The sequence below is a fragment of the Castor canadensis genome, chromosome 16, assembly GCF_047511655.1.
Source record: "Castor canadensis chromosome 16, mCasCan1.hap1v2, whole genome shotgun sequence".
NCBI classification, from domain to species: Eukaryota; Metazoa; Chordata; class Mammalia; order Rodentia; family Castoridae; genus Castor; species Castor canadensis.
Window position 1 is genome coordinate 29,041,200 of NC_133401.1, and position 23,589 is coordinate 29,064,788.

At 41.8% G+C, this 23,589-nt stretch overlaps 1 protein-coding gene across 2 annotated transcripts in view; it reads right to left on the reverse strand.

Annotated features, from left to right (window-relative positions):
* The window catches only part of LOC109678995 (uncharacterized), a 79,322-nt gene extending 56,251 nt beyond the window's left edge, over positions 1-23,071 (reverse strand). Inside the window, exons 1-3 of one of the 2 annotated variants that reach the window (XM_020154346.2) lie at positions 22,835-23,071; positions 14,658-14,784; positions 10,496-13,188 (exon numbers count right to left, since the gene is read on the reverse strand). In XM_020154346.2, coding sequence (XP_020009935.1) covers positions 11,453-13,188; positions 14,658-14,784; positions 22,835-22,867 — 1,896 coding nt within the window. In that variant the 5' untranslated portion in view covers positions 22,868-23,071 and the 3' untranslated portion in view covers positions 10,496-11,452. Of the gene's footprint in view, positions 1-10,495; positions 13,189-14,657; positions 14,785-22,834 lie in introns of those variants that run through there. The other variant, XM_074058445.1, reaches the window with a different exon arrangement.
* Between the last annotated feature and the right edge of the window lie 518 nt (positions 23,072-23,589).

The window sequence follows — 23,589 nt, forward strand, 5'->3', positions numbered from 1 at the left end:
AGAATCTTAAGGTAAGTCTATTTTTACTATTTTGAGGAAACTCCATAATGATTTTCATAGTGGTTGTACTAGTTTACATTCTGTGATTTATCATGTTTTTAATGTATTGTTGTATTCAGTTTCCAAGTATTTCTGAAGGATATTTGCATCTGTAAGCATCAAACAAGTTGGTCTATAGTTTTTGTTTGTTTGTTTCTTTAGTCCTTATGCACTTTGATATCAGGGAAATCCTGGCTTCTTATGATTAGTTTGGTAGTATTCCTCCCTTTTTAATGAAATAATCTAGGGAGAATTTTTTCTTTAATAGCCTGGTACAAATCAGGAATCTGCCTTGTCTTGGGCTCTTAATCATGAGGAGACAATTACTGCATCATCTCATTAGCAATTACACATATGTTTAGGTTGTTTATATCCTCTTTGTTCAATTTTGGCTGGTAGTGTATATACAAATGTATCCATTTGCTTTCTTTTTTATTATAAATATTTCACTAGGATATATTCATTATATGGGCGGGGATCATAGTGACAATTCCAATTGTCACTATGTACATTTATGTCACTTTGTACATTATTTACATTGCTCCCATTGTCTCTCCCCCTCAGTTCCCTCCCCACCCCACTTAAAGCAATTACAAGAGGTTTTTTAGTTCTGCTTCATATACATATATGAAGTCCATCAACCATGTATCATCACCTTAATCTCCTTCCTTCACCCTCTCCCCTAACACTATTTACCAACCCCCCCACACACACACAAACTGTGCCTATTTTACAGACCTGGTTTTCATTATGAATATTTGACGTTCAAAGGGGTATCTTGATGTATGCCTATCATGGGTGTGCATTACTTTGGTCTGTTCAATCCCTTTGAATACTCTCCCTTACACCTTTACCTCCCACCACCCTTTTTTCAACAGGTTTTCAATACACATCCTTACAACCCCTACCTTAACTATTTATGTTATGCAATATTACTGATGTTCTGTCATTCTCTTTTCCTTTTGCTCTTCGCTGAGTTCCATAGGTAGTTCCACTGTTACAATCATATTCTGAGTTTGTACATAAGCATGCATGCTTTGCATATTTGTTTATGTTTGGTCTATATCCACCTGTGAAAGAAAACATGCTTTCTTGATTCTCCAATTTATTGGAATATGTTTCCAAATATCTACAATAATTCTGTGCATTTCGTTTGTATCTGCTATATTATCTCCATTTCACATCAAATTTTATTAATTTTGTTCTCTTTTTGGGAGTAGGTTACTTTGGCTTAGGCATTTCATTGTTGTTTTCTCTTTATAAACAATTAACTCTTTGTTGTTCCTTTTTGTGGTTCTTTTAGACTCACTTTCTTTAATTCCTGTCCTGATCTCTATTATTTTTTCCATTTACTTATTTGGCATTTCTTTTATTCTTCTTTTTCAAAGACCCTGAGCTGCATGATTAGGCTATTTGAGACTTCAATTAATTTTTACCATTGGGATTAATGGCTTTAAATTTCCCTTTTAGAAATGTATGCTATATCCAAAGGTATTGGTATGTAGTGTTTTCATTTCAATTGAATCCCAGGATTCTTCGATTATACACTGATCATTCAAGTGCATATTGTCCAAACTATGTTTGTATATTTCTCTTGATATTGGTTTTAAATTTCATTCCATTATACTCTAGTAAAAATCAAGAAATTATTTCTATATTTTGTATTTATTAAATCTTGTTTTTTGGTACAAAATGTGCTTTTTTGGAGGAGGCTGCTGGGAAGAATAGGTGATCTGTAGCTTTCAAATGGAATATCTTGTAGATGTCTGTTAAGTCCAGTTGATCTATGGAGCAGGCTGAACTGAAGTTTTCTTTTAGATTTGTTTGTATGATTGATCTTGGTGTGGGATTGTGGTATTGATGTTAGCCATTATTATTTTATCTGCTAATATCTGTTACTTTATGTCCAACAGTTTTTATTATAGAAAATTGAGTATATCAACTTTTGGTACATTATATATTTACAATTGTAACCTACCTTATGAAAATTTGCATTTAGTACCAGAAAGTTTCGTGTACTTTTCAAATGAGGTCCTTGAGAACCATCCACATTAGAAAAAACTGTAACTAAAATTATTCTCCATGCTCACTGAGGCACAAATGGGCAAGAGTGCAAAAAAACCAACACAGTGTAAAAAAAAGAAGATTAAAGAGGGATGCAAAAAATACCTTTATTAGTACACAAACCAGAGCAATGTGAGGTAGTTCAGAGACATGGATCCCTAACACTCTCTAGTATGGATATGCTGAACAAAAACCACATTCCCTTCAAGTCCAAAGCTGTTCACAAGCAGGGACTTTCTCCTGCTAAATAAGGTTGGACCTTGGGCTGACAGTTTCTCCTATTTGCTACCATTATCGGGGTTGTGTGTGGTGTGATACTTTTAGTGATGAAGGTGATGCATGTGGTGTGAAATATTTCCCACAGTTGCTGCATTCATAAGGCCATTTGCATGTGCGAACACTTTTGTATGTACAAAGGAAAAGATCTTTGGCTAAATCACTTGTCATACCAATCAGAATCATAGGCTTATCCTCACTGTGAAGTATTTGGGGATGAATACTTAGTTTGGGTACAAAGGCTTTCCCACTTTTTTCGTTCTCATAAGGCCATTTTCCAGAGTGGACATTCTGGTGTACAGCAATGTCAACTCTTTGCCTAATTGACCTGCCACCTTGCTTACACTCAAGACCTTGACCTAGTGTGTACTCTCTAGTATACCATGAGGGCATGTACTTCCTTAAATATTAAAAGGTTCATATTATGTTTATTTTCTAGATGCTTTTGATCAACCTAACACTTGCACATTAGGCATACACTGTATCGCTGATCTAGACACCCCCCGCACCATAAGAATGTTGTCATGATGTCAAAACAGGGCTCAATTTACAGAAGGGGTTGCTTCAGAGAACTGGGCCTGTACAGGAAAATCTTGCAAACATAAAAATACATAGGACACAAGGATGAGCTGGAGGACATGGAGAAGTGATGAACAGCCTTCAATGCAACACTTGCACATGGTAGGCACACACTGTGTCCTTGGTCTAAACACCCCCTACTCCATAAGAATGTTGTCATGATGAGGAAACAGGGTTCAATTTGCAGAAGGGATTGCTTCATAGAACTGGGCCTATACAGTAGATTCTTGCAAACATAAAAAGACACAGAACATGAAGATGAGCTGGAGGACAGGCAGAAGCAATGAACACCATGCAAGCACTGCCACTTCGTACTAGTATTATCCATGAAATCTCCCAAATTCACCACACCATATTATTTAGTAAAAACTTACCAGCTGCCAGGCACCTATAGCTCATGCCTATCATGCTAGCTACTGAGGAGGAAGGCAGTTGCCCAAAGTTATCCCAGGCAAATAGTTCACAAGACCCTATGTTGAAAAAAACCATCATAAAAAAGGTTGGTGGAGTGGCATAAGATGTAGGCCCAGTTCAATCTTAATACTGACATAATAATAAGAAAAAAAGAAGTTCAAGGTGATGAGAAAAGGATGCTGTATAAGACTGCCAGAGTAAGCAGTTTTGTAAATGTCACAAATGCCCCCAGTACAGCAATACCGTAATAAATTTAAAAGAACAGGTTGATCATGCATGAAAATGGAACAACGAGACTTACTTCAGTAAGTCTCTCTTTTCTCTAAGGAAAAGAAAGGGGGTAAAAAGGAGAATGATGGAGCAGATGATTGTAAATAAGATATACTGTAGGAACTTTTAGAATTCTCACAATGAATCCCTGGTACAAATTGTTATTATGTTACCAAATAAAATAAAAATTAAAAAAAAGACAGTACAAATCCAATAAAACAACTCAAACTGCATTTGGGCAATATTTAAGTATATGTTCACAACTCAAATATTATTAGGTGTGGGTCAATGTTTGAGAATGTTCCAAAGGGTACAGTGGATTGCAGATGGGACACTAAAGACATAAGCCAGTTTCCTCATCTGATAGGAAAACAGCCCAGATGTCATGACCTCTATGAGGTGCCCCTCAATTGGATTAGGCATTTCTGAGATCATGTTTCCATCTTTGTCTGATGTAGCAACCAGGACTTTACCAGCACCCATCATTTGCACAGTTTAGGACAGGAACACAAACCAACTAACTACAGAGAGACGGGCAGGTGAGCAGTGGCCCGGGGATACTCAGCACACAAGGGACCAGAGGAAAGATAAACACTATTACAAAGACTGGAAGGGGGTCTAGCAGAATAGCTCATAGGCCAAGTGGACATTGAGGTTGACAATTCCTGGTGATCCTTAGACAGGTGTATGAAGTCAGGAAAAGGGGGCAGAAGTAGTTATGTAGAACTGAGCAGTCACCCAAGTGGGAGGCAGGTGACCAAAAGAGACTTGATTAAGAAGACTGGCACAGATGATCCTCCCAAATCTGTAAGTTGAACTCATTATAGAACCAGTTGTTAGGGCTACTCAAGAAAGTGCACAGAGCTCAGCAGTAGCAACCACAAGACACAAACAGAAAAAAGTGGATAAGTTAGCAGAGCTCAACCACCAGTAGTGAGGAGGCAGTGCTGCTTCTGGGGAAAAGAAGGTGAGCACAGAGCAGAGTACAGATGAATGTGATTACTTTAGCTATGGAGGTTTAAGTGCAATGTTCTGCAGCCTCACATGGATGTACAGTCACCTCTGAGCTGTACTATAAGGAACTCCCATTCCTTCTGGGAGAAGGAAATGATCACATCTCAAAGGTCATGGAGCTCTGCCACGGTGAGAACAGAACATCTATGATCAGCTTCTCTCCTGGAAGTGATTCACATTGAACCAATCCATTCAACCAAATTCATCCTTTGTTTGCCCCACGTGTCACCCTCACCACTTCAGAAAGGATACCAGATGCCAGTGCTGCTGAGATACAGTGTCACCTCTGTGCATATTTCAGCACTGGTTCCTCCAACAGCACTAATGTAGTTGAGGAGGGAGACACAACCTAACTCCAGAAACTGGCACTTAGGACACTATTCACTAATGTCAGTCAATTGTACAAGTGTCCTCCATATATTACTGCTCGGTAATAACCTTTCAGCTTTGTGAAATCAATAGCAAGTCCACAGGACCAGATTCCAACAGGCTCCCTCCAGGTACACATCACGTTTTAGACCAGAGCTCTCTCAAACACACTCCCCAAGCAATTTCCACCCTCTAGCACCATGAATAGAGGTACTTCTCTGCCATCCCTATTCATGTAGGCATACATTATCCACACGCTGGGTATTAGAAATATGACACACTTCTGCCCATTGTGAGAGGCAATCCATAAACTACTCTGAAGACCACGATGCCTGTGCTCCTTCCAACAACCTTTGCCACTAAGAACTGTATTTGATTCCCAGCCTCTTTGGCACTCATCAGTAATGGTTTACTTGGTGTGTCTCACCAGTCACAACATCCTCACTTGGTATCCTACATTCTAAACCCTGTGCCAGTCGCCTTCCACCATAGGCCAATGGCTACCCTGGGTAACAATTTGTACCCAGGTAGTTATATAACCTGTAACTTCTCAGACAGCTCAAGGTTGTAACAAAATTCTACCAAGCAAAAAGCTGAGTGAATAAAATATCAGTGGTTCAAGTGCCTACTCTCAGCAGTTATTGTAGGCCTCTGATTCCAGCTCATGGATCTCTTCCTTTGAAAGCACTGGTAACCTGTAAGAGCATCCTGACTATTAGGACATACCCATGGTCTCTTCACGCATATACCTGCTTTTCTGATGGGGTCCATTCTCCCAACTGGTGCTATATTTGAAACCAGATCAACATAACATTTCAAGGCTGGCAAGAGCACATCATTGTATGATTAGGATTCCCCTTCTTATTGCAATCCACAAAGCACAGTTAAACCCCAAGGCAGACACTAGCCACTACCTTTGCATGCCTCCATCAGGAATTTTCTCCAGAGTTCCACACCTGCATGGTTACCTGGCCTGTTTATGTTTCTATCAATGTTTCTTTGAAACATTCACAGTCTTTCTTTACATCATATTATTGATTCATATTCCTAGGATGATGAAAACCCAATGGCTACATATCTACCCTAAAACTGTTCCTACAACTGACTTTCTTTTCTCAACTGCTAAAATCCAGAAAACTTAGATTCACCCTTGACATCCACCTGTTTCTTTACCCTCAAAATTAGAAAACTGGTATTAGTCCAATTTCCCAAAAACACCAATTTCTGGTGTCATGATAATGAACTTACTCCTTTCATAAAGAAGTAACCTGACCTCGAGTTGTGGTTCAAATGATAGAAGATCCCAGTACTACCAAAAAAGTAAAAGTAAAAAATAGAAAAAAGTTACCTGAATTAACCTGATATTAACTAATCAGGCACTGTCCTATTTTGTCTCCCTGTTCATCTTGCAAGGAAAGCAACTTTGGAATGACCAATCTGCATTTTGACTCAGTTCTTTCTTCTTTTCTTCACCGTACTGGTGTTTCAATTCAGGTCCTCATGCTTGCTAGGCAGGTGCTCTAGCACATTTTTGATGGGGTAGTTTTTGAGATAAGGTCTCTTGACCTATTTCTGGGGCTGGATTCAAAAGGCAATCCTCCATATATCTCCCTCTTGAAGAGCTAAGTTTACAGATGTGACAGACCACCATCTGGCTCTGCTTTCTTTAGCTATTGTCTATATATAAAACCAATATGTTTACCCAGTCCAAAGGTATACATAATCTATTTGAGAGAATGAAGCGTTTCTGGACACTAGAACCTAAAATAAATCCATTAAAATCTTTGTCCTGACACCAGAAAAGCCCAATTCATCAAGAGATCCAGGATCCATACACATTTCCCAACTCTTCACCAACCACACTACTCAATTCACCATCAAACAGGTCCATCACCTGGACCTTTGCAGCAGACTCTGACTTAAACTTCCTATAACCTCATTCACACCTCATAGTCTGATGACCTGCTAAGACCAGGGACAGATCCCCTTTCTCCTCTGTGACAATCTTACCTTTCTTCCATCATCTCTACAATAAAATCTTAACTTTCTACAGTCATTCTAGGCCCATCTGCAACACCCACATTCTCAGCTTCCATGAGAGAAATATCCTGAGGCTGGAAACAGTTCAGCCTCACTTCCCTGTATTTACATTCTGACATCTGTGCCTGGAATAACCTTTCACCCCTCATTCTACTAAAGCAAGCAATTCGAACCATTGTGCCTTGCACAGTGTGACTGGAACTAGAACACTGCACTGAGCTGTGATATATCATTCATGATAAGCAACACTGGATTCTCCAGGAAGTGGAAGATATCATTTTAGAAGCACCTAAAGGTTACTGATTCAAAGAACACACCATACATAGATTCATTCAGAGCATGCCTCCTATCTAGAAAGCAAAATAAACACTATGTAATGCTCTTCATGCACTATCAACTGAAGAGCTGGAGTGACACTGGGACACTTCATAGGTTTCTTTAGGAACAAGAGAGAAGACTCCAGGCCAGGTGGAGGTCCTGCCATCCAGGCTGCTTCTGAGGGTGTCACCTTTGGCTCAGTTTCAGGGTTTCCCCAAGGCCTGCAGGTATGGATTCCCACAGGCAGCCCGACCTTCCCACAGAGGTTCCTGCACCAGCAGGCAAGGCTGTCATGAAGGCTTTGCATTGAGTTAAAATCTTGAGGTCTGCTCATGAGTTACTGCTATGTCATAGTTGTGGGTCTATGTGGAGTTAACAGACCAATATTCTGATAAGGGAAAGGCACTCAATCATTTACTCTTGGTTTGTCTTTGGTTTTGAGGTGCTGTTCTTACAGACAACAGATCATTGGATCTTGCTTTTTAATCCAATCTGACAACCTGTGTCTTTTGACTGGAGAATTAAGTCTACCTACATTTAGGGTTATGATTGAGATTTACTGATTCCTGTGTTGTACTGTTTTTTTTTTCCAGATTGAAACTCATACTGATTATTCTTTAATTTTGGTTTTGTTCAACTTCAGGTTTTCTTTTCGTTTCATTCTGCCAGTTTTTAAATTTCCTGATTGCTTCAATTACCCACAAGTCATTCAAAAGCATGTGTTCATTCTGTAAGTGTATAGTTTCTCTTGCTATTGGTTTTTAATTCCATGCCAGTATACTCTGGTAAGAATCATGAAATTATCTCAATTTGTTTTATTTTTTTATGTAGCCTCCCCAAGGCTCCACCAGCAGAGAATGTCATGAAGGCTGTGTAGAGAGTTAGAACACTTCAGTCCTGCTCTAAAGGAACTGCTATCTATGATTATACATCAGTGGAGAGTTAGGGGACCGAAACTATGGCTGAGGAAAGGCAGAGCTGGTGGTCCAATCTGCAACCACCTTCTCCTGAGGGCATAAATTCACCGCCTCACTTGTCTGTCCTCTGTTCTCCCTCATTCCAACATGTAATTATTCAGCACCAAAATCCCAAAGTACATAGAAAATGGAAATATGATGTAAAATGATCACAGTCCACTTCCAGTCCTCACTGCTACAAACAGCTGCTCATAGTACCTTAGCAGTCTCTTTGTCCTGTTGCAGGAGGGCTCAGACAGAGACAGGGAGGGCACCAAAGCTTTTGGGAAGCAAGTTTACTAAGCAAGCTAGCAGTGACTCAGCGGACTCGAATCCAAAGGCTGAGCCCCGAGAAAAAGGCTTTACTTATATACCATTTATAGCAGTTTACCAAAATTAGGTGTGGGGGGTTAACAGCTTGTCCCATACAAAAACCACATGTTATTTTATTGGTTGCTTTAACCTCTGGATAGAGGTGATCATTCTCTTGTCTCCAGGTAACACTTCCTGACTCCAGTTTTCCTTTGTTTTACTGTAGCAGTCATTAATTTCCTTTTGCCCCTTCCTGCCTTTCTGCCACCCTCTGACTTTGTCTTTGCATCAACCTTTGCTTCCAAGAACCACATATGGATCTCAAACATCCTTGTCCCTAATTCACCTATAGTGCTACTCATGTCCCTCACTAGTGTCCCCTCACTAGTAATAGATTTTCTCCAGTAATTCTAATGCTGAGACAACCCTGAGTGGTCCTCCTCCATTAGTCCAATTCAACATTTCTAATGACAACTTGCCATAAACATGACTATTTGCCTTACTAAAAGGTCTAAGTTACACCAAGTTTCACCACAAATTGGTGAGTCTGAGGTGCAGCAAAAAACCAAAAGTCTTGGCTCATCATCACACTGCTAGGTTACACCCAGTCATCAACATCCACATCATATATGTTATCCATGTGCACCATGACCACAACTCTACCAGATCATCCTATCCCCACACGATTCTATGGCCACATCTGCACACCTTGCTTATGGTGCCCATCACCTACACCCAGGGGTTGGGACTTAACATCCAGTTCACCTCCCTTTTATAAGCATGAGATAACACTGAGTTTGGATTCCTGGTGCTGAGTTTAGATGATGTCTGTCTGTCCATCTTCTGCTGCAGAACAACACAGTGATCAACGCAACCATCAGTTGGCAATGGCATTAGGGGTGGAGGAACCACCACCTTCCTCTTAGTAGCTTAAGAAATCAGGCTGCATGGGCTGAAGGCCTGGCTAAGTGCAGCACCAAGCCCACAGTTCAATGCCCCAGTACATCAAACAAACAAAAAAAGGTGGGGTGCGGGTGGGAGAGGGTGCTTAGGTCAGTAGTCAAGCATTGAGTGCAGAAAGATGTACTTATGATCCCCAGACACCTGGACACAAAGAATGAGTATACAAGCTCAATCAGGAGGCGCAAATCCAGTTCTACCACTCAGATGGGTTGAGGGCAGTTTGGTGGGAAAACTATGAATATACCTGACCCAGGTTGCTTCCTGACACAGGTGTTTAATTCCTATGTCACACTGTCAGGGAGCATTTGATGCTAGCACTGTACCGAGTATTTGCAATGTTCAGTAATCCCATGTTGAGTACACTATTTGCATCCTCATGCTTGGTGGTAAAGGTTAGTTACCTTTACCTAAAGGTGGTAAAGGCCCATGTGCACATGGCTTGGTGTGCAGTGTTACCCTCTTATTAATTGGTGGAATAATGGACCTTAGACAACACAGATCTTTCCATAATCTTGAGAAATGATCTTTTTCAGATTCCTTGGGATTATGTGACATCTGATGTAAAACATAATGCATAAATTCATACTATTCAGACGCAGTAAGTGCTGGCCTAAAAAGTGACCACTCTTCAGATGACCTCATAAAATATGGAAGCTTCCAGGTCACAAGTTAGGAGCAGAAAAGTATCCTTTTCTTTTATGGGTAGTCTTTGACCATCATCCACATTATCCAAAACCTCTCTCAGAAACTACCATTAGCCATTACACACTGCCTACTGAGGTACAAAGAATTGAGGGTTCCAAACAACTGTTCATCACCTCACATACACAGAGATGAATTCTATGTAATGTGACCTATTTCAGTTAACAGACAAAGCAATATTAAAGGTAGATGCAAAAAATAAAGCCTTTATTACTGCACAAACCCTAGCAATCTCAGGCAGAGTTACCAATTAGAGACTTGATGGTAGAAGTATCAACTACAAGTATCATATAAGACCAAAATCATCCAAGAAACTAAGCCTTCCTTGCAAGCCTGTAGTTAACCAGAACTGAGTACATTTGGTCATAGAAATATCATAACATGGCAAGATCACACAACAAAGCAAATAAAGTTGCCCAAAGGATTTGCAACAGAAGAAATACACGTATCTTCCATACCTTAGCATGTCATGGTAGTTTTTTGTTATGTTTTGTTTCTTTCCCCTGAAGTTCATGGTGGTAGAAGTAAATGGCATTTCTAAAATAGTACAGAAATTACTTCCTTCTGGTCAAGGCCTTGCAGAGTCCAGAACCTGAAGAACAATTCTTATAATGCTCACCCAATGTACAAACTCCGAAAGCCTTACTGCAGTGTGGCCTTTCTCGTGGACAGCAAGGGCCTACCTTAGATTAAAGGATTGCTCACATTCTCTACATTCATAAGGCCTTTCTACATTGTGGCCTCGCTGGTGTACAATTAGGTACTCTATGTTTAAAGGACTTCCCACATTCTTTACACTCAAAAGATCTTTCTTCATTGTAAATCTTCTGGTGATCAGAAACACAATGAGCCATTTCGTGGTACAGACATTAAATCTGCCAAAATCACCACAAAACTATATTCAGTAAAATCTTGCCAGCTGGTGATAAGTGAACTGTGTGGAAGACTGCTTGAGTCTGGGTTGGGAAAAACAACTCAAGTTGCTTTTCAAAATACATGTGCACAACTCAGAATCATAACAGGGTTTTCCTCACTGAAAGATTTCTTGTGATAAGAAAGACTGATTGTGTGCTCAAACACATTCACACATTCTTCACTCACTAGGCCTTTGTCCACTGTGGACTTTCTAGCATAAATTAAGGGTCCTTGTTTAAAGAATTTCCCTCATTGTCCACACTCAATAAACCTGCATCTGTGTGCACTCTCAGGTGTACCAAAAGGGTACCTATGTCCAGAAAGGATTTTCCACATTCTCCACATTTATAAGGCCTTTCTCCAGAGTGAACTGTTTGATGGTTTCTAAGACCAGATCTTCCCTTAAAGGATTTTCCACATTCTCTACATTTATAAGGCCGTTCTCCATTGTGGACTCTCTGGTGTTCAGTAAGTTCACGTCCTTGCTTGAAGGATTTCTCACATTCTCTGCACGCATAAGGCCTTTCTCCAGTGTGGACTTTACGGTGTACAGTTATACCACTTATGTACTTAAAAGATTTTCCACATTCTGTACACACATAAGGCCTTTCTGCAGAGTGAACTCTCTGATGTCTTGTAAGAACAGATCTCCCCTTAAAGGATTTCCCACATTCTGCACATTCATAAGGCCGTTCTCCACTGTGGACTCTCTGGTGTTCAGTAAGGTCACGTCCTCGCTTAAAGGATTTCCCACATACTCTACACTCATGAGCCCTTTTTCCAGTGTGGACTCTTTTGTGTACAACAAGGTTATGTCTTTCCTTAAAGGAATTCCCACAATCTCTACACTCATAAGGCCTTTCTCCAGTGTGGATTTTCCGGTGTTTATTTATATCACTTATGTACTTAAAAGATTTCCCACATTCTCTACATTCGTAAGGCCTTTCTCCTGTATGAACTCTCTTGTGTGCAACAAGAGCCTTGCTTTCCTTAAAGGATTTCCCACAATCTCTACACTCATAAGGCCTTTCTCCAGTGTGGTCTCTCTGGTGTACAATAAAGGCAATTCTTGTCTTAAAGGATTTCCTACATTCTCTACACTCAAAAGGTCTTTCTCCAGTGTGAACTTTCCTGTGTTCTTTAAGTACATGCAGTTGCGTAAAAAATTTTCCACAGTCTGTACACTCATAAGGCCTTTCTCCAGTGTGGACTCTCTGGTGTACAATAAGGGAATTTCTTTGCTTAAAGGATTTTGCACAATCTCTACACTCATAAGGTCTTTCTCCAGTGTGAACTCTATGGTGTACAATAAGGGCCTTTCTTTCCTTAAAGGATTTCCTACATTCTCTACACTCATAAGGCCTTTCTCCAGTGTGAACTCTCTGGTGCTGACCAAGTGAGTAGACATCATGTAAGTTTTTCTCATGCTTCCTATTCTCATAAAGCTTTTTTGCATTGTGGAGTGTCAGGTTATAAAAAGCCACATTTTTATGGCTGAAAGCCTTGTTGCTGTTAACCAAACTGGAACAACTTTTTCCATTGTTAAAGGTCTCCTCTAATTCAGCATCATTTGTCCTCTCACCATTACAAATGACATGGGTCTTCGGAAGGTCAAAAAGAGCTGGGAAATTCTTCCAAAGGTCGTTACAATTGAACAATTTCCTGGACACAAATAATTCACAGCTCTTCTCAAATGAAGTCCTGTCCATGTCCCACTTCAAGAGATTTTCTGCAGTGTGATGCTTCTGGACTAGGCTTGCACATTCTCTAGTCATGTACAGCTTCTGCACAAGTGGAGCAGCCATGTGTAAAATGTCTTTCAAGACAAAGGTACAGATGTCACAGAGGTGAATCTTCTGGGTGGATGGAACTGCCTTTGGAGTCCTCAAGTGTGACACCTCTTCCAGACAAACAGTGGGCATCAATGCCTCCTTATCATCTACTCTATGTACACAACCTAAAAGCAGAGAAAGCACAATGAAATGCATGCAGACACTGGTGGGAGCAGGGCCAAGCCATAATATTACAAGGGTTGTAAGCTTTTTATTAATTATGGACTTGCTGAGAGAAGCCCAGGGCTAGTGTGTAGCATAAAATGCATTGTATCACTGATGTACACATCCTGCACTATAGGAATGTTTTTAGAAAATAGAACAGGGCTCAATTTGCCCAGGGGTTTGCTTCACACAACTCGCTTCTAAACACAGTGGAATCTTGCAAACAGCATGGGGCAGGAGGTGACATGGAGGATAGGGATAAGTGGCAAAATGCCTTCAGGTAATGCCACTCCATGAATTACAATGAAAATGTCCCAAATCACTGCAGGGTCCTTTTTTTTTTTTTTTTTTTTTTTTTTTTTTTTTGTCTCTTTCAGGTACAGGGGCTTGAATTCAGGGCCTACACCTTGAGCCACTCCAGCAGCTCCATATACTATGTCATATTATATTAAAGTGAAACAATAAGAATTGTTGAAATGGCTCTACAAATACAAGGAGAATTGAAAAAGGAGAAAGATGGGGATGGTAGTGAATCTAAGATATACTGTAATCACTTTTGTAAAAGTCACAATTCACTGTAGTATAACTATAGTATGTTAATTTTTTTAAAAAAGATCTAAATTTAGAAAAAAGCCTGAGGCACATTGTCCAAAAAGCTTGAACTACACATGGGCAATACTGAAGGATATGTTCTCATCTAAAAGCAAGTTAGGTGTGGGTCTCTCTCAGAAAACACTCCAGAGGGCAGAGTGCATTACATATAAAACACTAAAGACAAAAGAGAATTGCCTCACCAAATAAAAACAATCCAGATGTCATGACCTCCATCAGGTATCCATTAATTGGACCGAACATATCTGAGATCATCTTTTTATGTCTATCTGATGTAGTTACCAGGATTTTTCCAACACCCCACTCTCACAGTTTAGGAGAGGTACACAAACCAACCACCTACAGATATAGGACATAACCTTTCGGCAGTGGCCCTGGGTAACTAAATACTATAGAAATGGAGGAAAACACCAATATTACAAAGACGACTGGAAGGAGGTCTGACTGAACAATACAATGGCCAAGTGTTGAGCAACACCTGGTGATGATCATGCAGACAGCTGTAATGAAATGTCAAGAAAAGAGGCATAATAAGGCATAGGGGCCTAAGCAGGTATCCAGTCATGGAGGAAGTGAGCAAGGCAAGACCTATTAAGTACTGTCAAACACCCTTCTGCCAAATCGGTACTTGTGTTCATTATAACAGCAGCTGTTAGGAAGCTCAGGGAAATGCACCAGGCTCAGCTGTAGCAACCACAACACACCCACAAAAAAAGTAAGTAAGTTAACACAGCACAACACCTAGCATTGAAGAAACATTTGCTTCTGGGAAAAAGATGAGAAAAGATGAGAGTTTGGGTGAGTGCGATGGACTTACCTACGGAGGTTACAAGTGCAAAGTTCTCCAGCATCACATGAAGGTACAGGCGCCTCTGAGCTGCATTAAGGAACTCCCATTCCTCCTGGGAGAAGGAAATGGCCACATCTTCAAAGATTGCACAGCCCTGCCATGGTTAGAATAAAGAACCTATGAGGAGCTACTCTCCTAGGAGTGATTCCATGTTGATATAATCCATTCCCCTACATCCCTCCTCTGGTACCCTATGTTTCACCCTCACCACCCCAGAGAGGCAATTAGGAGCCAAGCTCCTGAGATGGAGTCTTTCCTCTATGCATATTGATCACTTTTCCTCCAACATCACTGGTTGGACGTGAGTGGGCAGACATAATCTAACTCCTGGAATGGGCATACCGAGCTGTATTCACTCATGCCAGTCAATTGAACAAATGCAATTGTTCAGAGACAACCATATGTGGGCTCACCTTTCATCTTCATGTCATCAACAGCAAGTCCACAGAACCAGCATTTCCTATGCTCCCTCCAGGTGCACATCACGTTTTAGTCCATAGCTCTCACACACACAATCCTCACCTATTTTCACCTTCTAGTCCAACAATGTAGGTACTTCTCTGCCCTCCTTATACTCCTCAGTGCACCCTATCCAGAGTGGTTGGTGAAAATTGGACACAGTTGTGCCCACTGTCAGAAGCAACCCATGCAGTACTCTGAAGGCTGATGCCTGTGCTCCTAATTATGCCATTAAGAACTGTCATCGATTCCCTGACTCCCATGGTCCATACCATTAATGGTTTACTTGATGTCTCTCACCAGTCACAACTCACCAACTATCCTTCATTCCAAACCTTGTTCCACTCGCCTTCCACAGAGGCAAGTGGCTCTTCCAGGTAGTGACTTGGCCTCTCAAATTTAAGCAACCTGAAAGTTCTCAGACACCTCAAGGGTTATAAGAAAATTTTATCAAGACTGTAGCTGAGTGAATAGCAGAACCATCTGTGGTTGAAGTGTCAACTTGCAGCAGTTATTCTAGCCTTCTGATTCCATCTCAAGGCCTTCATCCTTTGGAAACAATGGTAACCTATCAGACCATCTCTCAAATGCTTGTTTTTGTGATGGACACCATCCACACCAGGTATTATATTTGAAACCCAGATCAGCCTCATCTTTCAAGGTTGGAAAGAGCACAATCATCCCATGGTTACGATTACCCTTCTGTACTGCAATCAACAAAGGCACAGATGCACCCCAAGGCAGACCCTGGCCAACAGCTTTTGCATGTCTTCATCAAGAATTTTCTCCAGAGTACATTTGTATGCACACCTGTCCTCTTCATGTTTCTATTAATGCTTCCTGAAAGATTCATACTCTTAACATGGTAAAAATTCAATTTGTTGGTATATCCACTAAAATTGTTCCTACAACAAATTTTTTCTTCTCAACTGCTAAAAAATCCAGAAATCTTACATCACCCTTAACATTCACTTTCTTTCTTTACCCTTAAAATCAGAAAATCTGGGGCTAGCACAATTTTCCAAAACGGCCACTGTTTTTGGAAAGGATATTGAAGTAAATCCCTAAATTAAGAAGTAACCAAAGATGGAGATGTGCTTCAAGTGCCAGGGGCACCAGTATCACCATACCTAGAGATAACAAATTATCCACAGTCCTTTTGTGTTTCTGTTTCCCTCTTCATCTTACTAGGAAAGAAGTTTTTGGATAGCCAATCTGCTTCTTTTTGTTTTGCTTTCTTTACTCATTCTCTGAATATGAAAACAATTTCTTCAATCCATTCCAATGGTACACCTATTCTATTTAACCGAATGAAGTGTTGCTGGAAACCAGAAGGTAAATTAAATCAATTTAAGATCTTTAAATGAAATTGTTCTAAGTTTCTTCCTTGACACCAGAAAATACCTAGTTAATCAGGAGATCCAGGATCCACCCACATTTTCCAATTATTCAGCACCTACACTGCTCCACACACCAGCAAACATTACCTGGACATTTGGAAGAACCTAATTTTCCTATTAACTCACTCACACACCACAGTCTGTTTTCTTTGCTTTACTCACAGGGAACCTTTAAGAACTGAGTGGGGTCAGATCCCTTTCCTTTACTGTCCCAACCTCCCATTGTTCCCACCATCTTCACAAGAAAATCTTAACTTTCTACAAGCCATTCCAGGCCCATGTGCTACACTCACATTCACAGTTCCCATGAAGAAAATACCCTGTGGTCCCCAGAAACAGTTCAGCCTTACCTCCCTGCATTTGCATTCTGACACCTATGCCTGGGATGACCTTTACCCCACATTCCACTAGTTGCAAGCAATGCCAGCTACTGTGCCTTATGCAGTGTGCCTGGAGTTACAACCCTGGACACTGGGTTTTTCAGAGTTCCTAGGCTCAAGGGCTGAAAGAGTGGCAGAGAAGTGCCAGAAATAATCCAGAGATACTGTGGGAGATCAAGGGTAGTGAGAGACCAGAACATTCTCCATTCAGTGCCAATCACGAGTGTCTCAAGCTCTCTTGTAGACAAGGAAGTCTGTTTTGAATGACAGGCAGATGAAGAAACAGGCCTCCAGAGAGTCAGTCAACCCTGGGGCCAGGAGGCCTGGATCACGGATCAAGTCCCTCAAATGGACTGAAAATTTCTGAGATCTTCTTTCCATGTCTACCTGAGAAAGCAATCAAGATTTTTCCAGTACCCCACTTGCACAGTTCAGGACAGGTATACAAACCATCTCCCTAAGGAGTGGACCCAGGCAACTCCACATATAAGAAACAAGAAGGAACAAAAACAGTATTACAAAGAAGACTGGAAGGAAGTCTGGCAGATTAGCCCATGGCCCATGAAGATTAATCATGGCAATGCCTGGTGATCCTTAAACAAACAGCTGTATGAAAAGTCAGGAAGAAGGGGGCACAACTAGGCCTATATACCTAACCAGTTACAATGTTCAGGTGCAGGTGACTGAAGCAAGACCTATTAAGCTAACTGCCACACATCTTTCCCCTCAATCTCTGCTTGCACTCATTATAGCACCAGCTACTAGGCAGCTCAGGGAAGTGCACAGGGCTCAGCTGTAGCAACTACAGCACACCCACTAATAAAATGTGTACATTAACACACCCCAACAACTAGCACTGAAGAGACAAAGCTGCTTATGGGGAAAAGCATACGAGCAAAACCAGAGTATGGGTGAGTGTTACGGCTTTACCTATGGAAGTTATAAGTGCAAATTGAGCTGCACTACAAAACTTCCACTACTCCTGGGAGAAGGAAATGATTACATTTTCTAAGGTCACACAGTCTTGTCATGTTTAGAACAGAACATCCATGATCAGCTTCTCTCCTAAAAGTGATTCCATGTTGAACCAACCCATTCCCCAACATCTATTGGATGTTTACCCCATGTGTCACCATCACTATCTCAGAGAGGATACCACATGCCAGTGCTCCTGAGGCAGTCTCTCCCGTATGCATATTTGATCACTCTTTCCTTTAACACCACTAATGCAGTTGAGGAGGGAGACACAATCTAATTCCTGGAATTGGCATACAGGGCAATATTCATTCAAATAAGTCAACTGCACAAGTGTCCTCCAGATATTACTGCTCAGTGATAACCTATGTGGGCTCACCTTTCAGCTTCATGTCACAGGAAGTCCACAGGATCAGCATTTCCCTCCTGTGGTCACTTTTTGGACCATAGGTGTTGCACACACATGCTCTCCAACTATTTCTACCCTCTGGCTTCATAATTATGGTACTTCTGTACCCTCCCTATTCATTTAGGCATACAGTATCCATAGTGTAGTAGTCAACAGTACTACACTAAACTGTGTAGAACACAGTTTTGCCCACTGTCAGAGGTAACCCAACACTACTCTGAAGGCTACGATGACTATGCACCTTTGCTACAAGAAGTTAACCCTCACATTCCTGGTGGCCCTCACTAATAATGCTATACTTGATATCTCTCACCAGTCACAACATCCTTACCTAACCTATACCTGAGTGAATAAAAGGACTATCTGTGATTGAAGTGTCAACTCACAGCAATTATTCTAGACCTCTGATTCCATCCCCAAATCCTCATCCTTTGAAAGTTCTGATATTCTGCCAACCATACTGACTGCTAAGGTGTTCCCATGACCTCTTCTCTCCCACACCTGTTTTGTGATCGGCTCCACCCCATCCAGGTGGTGTACTTCAGACCCAGATCAGCTTAATCTTTCAAGATTGTCAGAACACAATCATCTCATGATTAGGATTCACCATTCATACTGCAATTGACAGAGTCACAGATATACCACAAGACAGACACTGGTCACCACCATTCCCATGTCTCCATCAGGAATTTTCTCCAGTGTTTCACACCTCTATGGACATCTGTTCTCTTCAGATTTCAGTGATGCTTCCTTCAAACATTAACACTCTTTAGATGGTGAAAATCCAAATACCTACTAAACTTGTTCCTACAACAGACATTGTTTTCTCATTTGCTAAACATTCAGAAATCTTAGATTCACAGTAACACTCACCCTTCCTTTACCCACAAAATCAGCAAATCTACTGTTCATATAATTTCCCAAAAAGGCCAGTTTCTGAACAGGATAATGAATTTAATTTCTACATGAAGAAGCAACCTGAGATGGAGGTGTGGCTAAAGTGATAGAGGCAGTTCAAATCCCAATTCCACCAAAAATAAATAAATAAATAAACAAAGCTAATGCAAAAATAACCTGAAATACCCTGATGTTAACAAATCAGCTATTGTCCTTTTCTGTCTATCTTTTCATCTTTCAAGGAAAGCAACTTTGGGATTTACAATCTGCTTTTTTCTTGTTTCATCTCTGCTTTCTTTAGTCATTCTCTGTATATGAAACCAACTTCATCAACCCAGATCAATGATACACTTACTCTTTTTTATGGAATGAATTGTTGTTGGACACTAGAACCTAAAATAAATCCATTTGAGATGTTTAAATGAAATTCTTTTAACTTTGCGTGATGACACCAAAAAGTTCTAATTAATATAGAGATGCTGGATTCACATACATTTCCAAATTCTTCACCAACCATACTGCGCAAACCACAATCAAACATCACCTGGATCTTGGCAGCAGCCTCCTTGCTAATCTTCCTATTACCTCATTCAAACTTCACAATCTGTTCTCCATGTTTTACTCACAGGGAACCTGCTAAGACATGAGTCACATCCACTTCCTCCTCTGTGCCCACTGCCCATTGCTCCCATCATCTCCACAAGAAAATCTTATTTTCTATAAAGCCATTGTGCCACACTCATGTGTGCGGCTCCCATGTGAACAATATCCTGGAAACAGTTCATCCTCCTTACTGCATTTGTACATTCTGACATCTGTACCTGGGATAACCTTCCTCCCCTATTCCACTAGTTCCAAGCATGCCAGCCACTGTGCCTTACACAGTGCATGGAATTGCTACTCTAGACTCAGGGTTTTTGAGAATCCCTAGGCTCAAGGGATGAAACAGTGGCAGGAGTCCCAGACATAACCCAGAGACAGAGTGAATGAGGGAATAGAACATTCTCCACTCAATTTCAATCACATGTTTAGGGGCACAAGTTGACAGGGGAATAACCAAAATGATCTCCATAGGCGCAGTCCACACTGGAGTCAGGAGGCCTAGATCATGGAATTAGCTGAACCTCAGTCCTAAATGCTGACCCTGAAATGCTCTGAGAAACAGCACAGGAATGAGTTTCCCTGTACTTCAGTGTCATCATCTGCCTTCTTTTAACTGGGAGCAGCTTTTGGAAAACTTTGAAAAGCCTAAAGGAGACAAGGTACCTCTTCTGTTCACAATATACCATGGCTACTGGCACACTTAGAATAAAGGTAAAATGCCTCTACTCACCAACATGCTCCCAACTCCCTCAACAGGACTTACACACAGTGGTCCTGCTGCCAGGAACACTCACCAGCACTAAAAACACTTGGATTTAAATTGATTTCCTCATGCACAGGGTCTTCACCATTATCAACAAAGGACCTAAAATTTAGTCACAGTGGCAGGTACCTCACCAGGCCCTATTCTAGGGTGCAGTGATATTATGGATCCCTGACTATGAGACCAAATCCCAAGCTAGGTCCCTCAGCATGGCAGGTGGCATCAGACACTACAGGTGGATCAGGACTCTCTATAACTGTTGTGTTGTGCAGCTATCATGATTTCAGCTATTGGTAAATGATACTGATTCAAAAGGACACACCATGCATAGATTCATTCAGACAGTCTGCATGCCTCCTACACTGAAGGCAAATGAACACTATGTACAGATTTTAATGTGGTGTTTACTGAAGAGCTGGTTTGACATGGGGGCACTTCAGAGGGTAAATTAGGAACAGGAGGGATGACCCAAGGCCAGGTGGATATCCTGCCCTCTACACTGGTCCTGAGAGTGTTCATTTGGCTACATTTCAAAGCTTCAACAGGGCTTTGAGAGAAACAGAATCATACCAGCAGCTCCATCCTCAAATTGAGGCTCCTCTACCAGCAGACAAGGTTATTAAGAAGACTGTGTAGAGAGTGTAGGTCTGCCCATGAGTAAGTGCTATCTCACAGTTATGGAATAGGGGGAAGTTACCAGACCAACATTCTGGCTGTGAAAAGGCAGTGTTGCCTCTACTGGGAAGTTTAATCTACGTTCACGTTCTCTCTCAGGACTCCAAGTTCACTGCCTCATTCATCCATCCCCTGCTCTCCCTCATGCCAAACTCTCTATCTCACAGGGGATAACAGATTCCAGTTAAAACTGAGACCACAGATGCTTGCTCTCAGCTAATGGTAGCATTGATCTCTGTGTTGTTCCACACCAGCAAGGAGATAGAGAGACATCAGCTAAATTAACAGCCCGGTATCCAAACTCAGAGGAGTCTCACAAAGGCACTCCTGGGGAATCCAGACTCACCTGCAAGATGTTATGTCACCCTTTATTCATATACTCAATTCCAGGACCCTAAGGACATTATTCCACAGGACTCCTCCACATTTCTTAAGTCCTCCTAATCATCCCTCACAATGCCCAACATCCATAGGTACTCCCACCCACTCCCACTTCCAAGGGACATCTCTGATGTTCCTATATATAATTCAACAGCAGGTATCCAGACTACAAAGAAAATAGGAATATGATCTAAAATGATCCCAGTGCATTGCCAATCCCCAATGCCACAATCAGCCTCACAACCTAGTCTACATGCCTTCCTTCCTGACTCTCTTCTTGCTTCATCCTCAGCCTCCAAGAGCCACCAATGGATATGAAGACATCCTTGGCCCTATACCACCCATTGTGCCATTCTCATACTCTCTCTAGTTACAGACTTTCTCCCTCCAGTTATTCTCATTCTGCGACTAGCCTGTATGGTCTTCTTCTTCAGGCCCATTCACAGTAGTTTATGACCATGGTGCCCTAAGGAACTACATACACCTCTTGAAAGACCCTAGATACCAAGGCTCATCACAAAATTGGTGAGTCTGAAGTGCAGCAAAAAAGCAAAGATCTTGGCTACAGCATCACTTTGCTCTTTTACACCCAAACATCAGCACATCCACACAGGTGCACAATCCAAGGCACCATGAGGACACCATACCAGACCGTCCTGTCCCCATACGCTCAGTGTTCACATCTGCACACCATGTTTACGGTGCCCATCACCACACCTGGGGGTCCTAGCTTGACCCTCAATTCACCTCCCTTTCTGAGTATTATGCGACTCTGCCGAGTTTGGATTCCAGGCTCTGAGTTTAAATGATGTCTGTCTGTCCATCTAGTGAAGAACAACACCGGGATCAGTGCTGCCATCATTGGGAGCGGCATTAGGGGAGGAGGAGCCTCCCCAAACTCATTTAGCAGATTAATAAATCTGGACACCGCGGCCTGGAGGACTGGGTCAAATAGTAGCGCCCCTGCCTTGAAAGCGAGATGCCCTGAGTTCAAACCCAAGATCCTCAAAAAAAAAAAAAAAAAAATTAAAAATTGGGTGTAGGTTAAGTGGTAGACCATTTGAATGCAGAGACGCTCGCACCAAATCACCATGTGACATGGACACAAAAACTGGAGTGTAGAGGCTCAATCAGGAGCCCAAAACCGTGACCTATCACTCGGGTGGTCTGAGGGCAGTTTGGTGGAAACACACGGTATTTACCTGATTCACGTTCTTCCCTGCAGAGGCCGCCATGCTGTTCAGAGGCTACGGGAGTAACAGGGAAAGGCCGTCACCACAAACGTCCTTCGGAGAAGCCGCGGTGCACTAGGAACAAGCCATCCCGCCACGTCCTTGCTTTTCCACTTGCGTAATCTTGATCCTGACTCCACTTTCCTCCAGTGAGAAAAGACGCACAGAGCCCATATTGTACACAATGGCGTCACAAGAGACCGGAAGTCCCACCCCAAACGAAGCTGCAAACACGGAAGAGGTACCGTCCTGAATGTTCATTGGCTAAGCGTCTTTGTTCTCTGCCGTGCTTTCTGGGTAACGTAGTTCCAACAGCTCCATGGGAAACAAAGGGTGACAAGTGGACCTGCAATCCCCTGGAACAAAGACAAGAGGGTCCGGGTGGGACACTGGAAATTCCATCTTCAGCTTTCTCCCAGGGCTTCATGTCAGCCTTGGCAGATACCTGTTCTTTTCTAAATCCCTCCTTATTTAGTCTCTAGGAGAACTCCAACCTTATCTATCTCTGCAGCCTGCTGGGTCTGGCAGAAGGGTTGCAAGGGAGGCCTCTGCAGGAGGCAGTACCTCCTGTAGCTCCCAGGGCAGTACCTCCTGTAGCTCCCAGGGCAGTACATCCTGGACGCCCCAATCAGGCCTGGGTCTGTGGAAGGGATTGAGCCCTGAGTCAGGCCTGGGACTGAGCTTCTGAAGCCCAGGGCTGGACAAAGCACCAAGCTGGAAGCTGG